This window comes from Athene cunicularia (assembly GCF_003259725.1).
Source record: "Athene cunicularia isolate RWA chromosome 24 unlocalized genomic scaffold, athCun1 chr24_part1, whole genome shotgun sequence".
Taxonomy (NCBI): Eukaryota; Metazoa; Chordata; class Aves; order Strigiformes; family Strigidae; genus Athene; species Athene cunicularia.
Genome location: NW_020799132.1, coordinates 6,959,087 through 6,962,339, shown reverse-complemented (window position 1 = coordinate 6,962,339; position 3,253 = coordinate 6,959,087). Strand labels below are relative to the sequence as shown.

General features: G+C 59.6%; 1 protein-coding gene across 1 annotated transcript in view; it reads right to left on the bottom strand.

Annotated features, from left to right (window-relative positions):
* SIK3 (SIK family kinase 3) overlaps positions 1-3,253 on the bottom strand; it is a gene marked incomplete at its 3' end in the record, with an annotated part of 31,439 nt that overhangs the window by 5,706 nt on the left and 22,480 nt on the right. The window contains exon 13 of the mRNA XM_026863606.1: positions 2,584-2,654. Coding sequence (XP_026719407.1) covers positions 2,584-2,654 — 71 coding nt within the window. The remainder of the gene's footprint in view (positions 1-2,583; positions 2,655-3,253) is intronic.

Here is a 3,253-nt window from a genome sequence, read left to right as displayed (position 1 = left end):
GCGAGGACGTGGCGACGGGCCAGGCGGCTCTGCCAGCCACCGGCCGCTGCCGGGGTCGGGGGGCCCGAAGAGAGGAGCGAGGAGGGTCTGCGCGGGCAGCGGGGGCTCGCACCCTGCCCGCTCGAGGCCAGGCGGGATGAACGCCGCTCCGAACCCAACTGTTCCCGCTCTCGTGAGCGGCAGCAGCGGGGCGGCTGCGGGAGCTGCGACAGAGGTCGCTTGGCCAGTGCCACCAGGGACCCTAACGGGGGAGTCTCACCTTCGCTCTCACCCCCTCCTCGGGCTCCCTGCAACCTCAGCTGGGGAAGCACAGAAGAGCAGCAAGCACCGAAGCTGTTGCCTTCTCCCAAGCCAGCCTCTCCTGGCCGGCTACCGAAGGCACTTAAGCAGAAGACAGCAAGTTAAGAGAATGAAGAGCGCTTAGCGTTGTGGTAACTTGCCAAAGTCTGTGCCATTAGCTGTTTAAGAATCACTTGATGAAGATGGAGAAAGTTTCCCAAAGAGCTTTACAGTTGTGGTTTGCTCAGATCATTTTATTTCAGACCTCGAGGGAACAATCCAATCATGAGCTGTAACAGCGTTCCGGGTGGAAGACAGTTCCCCAAAGCTCAAAGGAGATGTGACTGTTCCCTGGAGCGGAGAAGAGACTACGCTCCGTTCTCAAGGTCAGACTGAGAAGGGCAAAAAGCGCTCACTGGTGGCTGCACACACTGTTCGGAGAAGCTAAATATTTGCATCTGTCCCCGACACTAACGCTATTTACCCTTCTCTGATGACTACTGACGTGTTGCAACACGAGGGGGTGGAGAGCAAGAGAACACACCACCTGGATGGGGCTTTGCCTTGGCCACCCGATGGAGGAGGAACGGGTGGTGGGGAAGGGCCGAGGGCAGCACTGTCGAGAGCAGCAAAGCGCCTGCAGGCCCAAGGAGATTTGCCTCTCAGGAGGACCCCAACATTTCAGCACCCTGTGACCTACAAAATGCCACGTGGGGGTTTCAAAACACTTCCCAGCTGAGCTAATGCTTTAACTTAAAGATTCAACTGACACCTCAGCTTTTAGAACAGGAGAGGTGACAACCTGCCCAGGAAGATGTCCGGGCAACCCCCTGCCAAGAATTAGATTCCTCCGACGGGCGCAGTCAGGGAGCCTGCCTGCCCCCCGGAGTGGCGTCAGCAGGCGCTCTCTGCCCTGACCGACGCCGTTCAGCAGCCGTCCGGCTGCGCAGGGCCCGTGCTCCCGCCACGGGAAGGGCGCCGCAGCCTGACAGGGGCTGAGCGCAGCCTCCGCTGCCCGGAGGAGCAGCCCCTCGTCCGCTCAGCACGGCGACTTCGCCTCACTGCGTTCATCCCGCTGCCGTGCAGCTGGGGCGGGTCACGAGCAGGCACCTGCCCAGCGCCGGGGCTCGGCGGACAAACAGCGGCTCGTGGAGCCGGAAAACACCGTGAGGGCGAGCACAGCGAGCACAAAGATGAGGGTGGTGGAGAACCACGCGGAAAATGGTAAGATGTGCTCCGTGCGAACTCGAAGGTGGGCTGGCAGCGAGCTCTTTCACATGTACCAGCTCTGACTTTCTTCTAAGCTCAGGGAGGCAAAAGGAGTCTCAGCGCACACTCTGCACAGTCCGCCACTGCACACACCCACCGGTCAAATCCCCCCATCGCTCTGGGGCGCCCAGAGGCGCAGAGCTGGCAGAGGCTCTGGAGCACGACCTCCACCCACCCCGGGGGTTCTCTGCCTGCAACCAGCCCCCAGCCCGGACCCTCCTCCCCAGCGCAGCCCCCGAGCAAACGCTGCCTTCCTCCAGGCAGTGGCCTCTACAAACCCTGCAAGCCGGAGGTCAGAAGAGGGGCACTCTGTAACCACACCCACCGCACGCAGCGCACCAGCTGGTTAGCAGAGGAGAAACTGTGCAAAAGCTTCTACGAAAATGTTAGCAAGGACACGGTTAGTGTTTTCACGGATCGAGACAGTACAAGCATATTCTACCCGCTGCCTAGTACGTGTCTGGAGCAGACAAAGAGACCAGAAGTTTCCAGCCTGCTATCTAACAATCCCTTCCTTACTGGAGCAGACTATTTTAAGGTCTACTGTCTAAAATTAGAAGCTGGAGGGACCCATATTTCCAGCAAGCTCACTTTGTGTAAGGCATCAGAGTTGGATGTTTACTGCATGTCTTGATACAAAAGCTGCACTGATACCCAAGGCCACAGCTGAGATCTTCCTCCCTCCGCCCCTCGGCAGGGAGGGGCACATCGCTGCGCACTCCTGCGGCAGGTTAGTGAGGATCGCATGCTGGTGCACACTAAGCAAAGGAATTCAGCGCTTCAGAGTTGCTGGAGAACCTACTGCTCGATTAGCCAACATTTTGGGGGGATCCAGCTTTGTGGGCACCGAGGAGTGTCAGAGGAGTCACTGCCCACAGCAATCAGCACCCACGAGAACAAGAGACAGGTGAAGCCTTCGCTGGAACCAACACTGTCGCCTGCAGTGAGACTGCTCGTGGTGTAACTGAGCTGTGGAACACCACAGGGTGAGCCCCGTGGAGGAACAAGGGCAAATGTTAACAGACGGGGAGTTACCTCTGCACAGCTTCCTGATCCGGCTCCCCATCGGAGCTCTCCTCGTCCACGGGGGTGACGGCGGGCACAGCCTGCGGAGAGAAAAGCCGCGGGTTCCCGAGGGTGGCCGGCGCGGGCCCCCCGCACAGCAGACGCTTCCCAGACGACCTGTCACAGGACATACGTCGGTTCTGCCACCCCGAGGACCCTCAGCCAAGGAGCCTTTTGACATTCCCTCCCCAGAACTGCCTGCACAAGGCTGCTGCTTCTTTTGGCAGGAAAATTCACTGATACAGATGCATCAAGGAAGAAAGAATGTGCATCAGCACCCAGGAGGGACATTTGAGTCTTCTTAGAACAGAATCACAGAATCATCTCTGCTGGAAAAGCCCCTGCAGCTCCTCCAGCCCAACCATGACCCTCCCCCTGACCGTTCCCAACTCCCCCAGACCCCTCAGCGCTGGCTCAGCCCGACTCTTCAACCCCTCCAGGGATCCCGGGGACTCCCCCCTGCCCTGGGCAGCCCATTCCAACGCCCAACAGCCCCTTCTGCACAGAAATCCTTCCTCAGAGCCAGCCTGACCCTGCCCTGGGCAGCTTGAGGCCATTCCCTCGGGGCCTGGCGCTGGGGCCTTGGCTCCAGAGACTCATCCCCCCTCTCTGCCCCCTCCTGGCACTGTCTCTTATACAC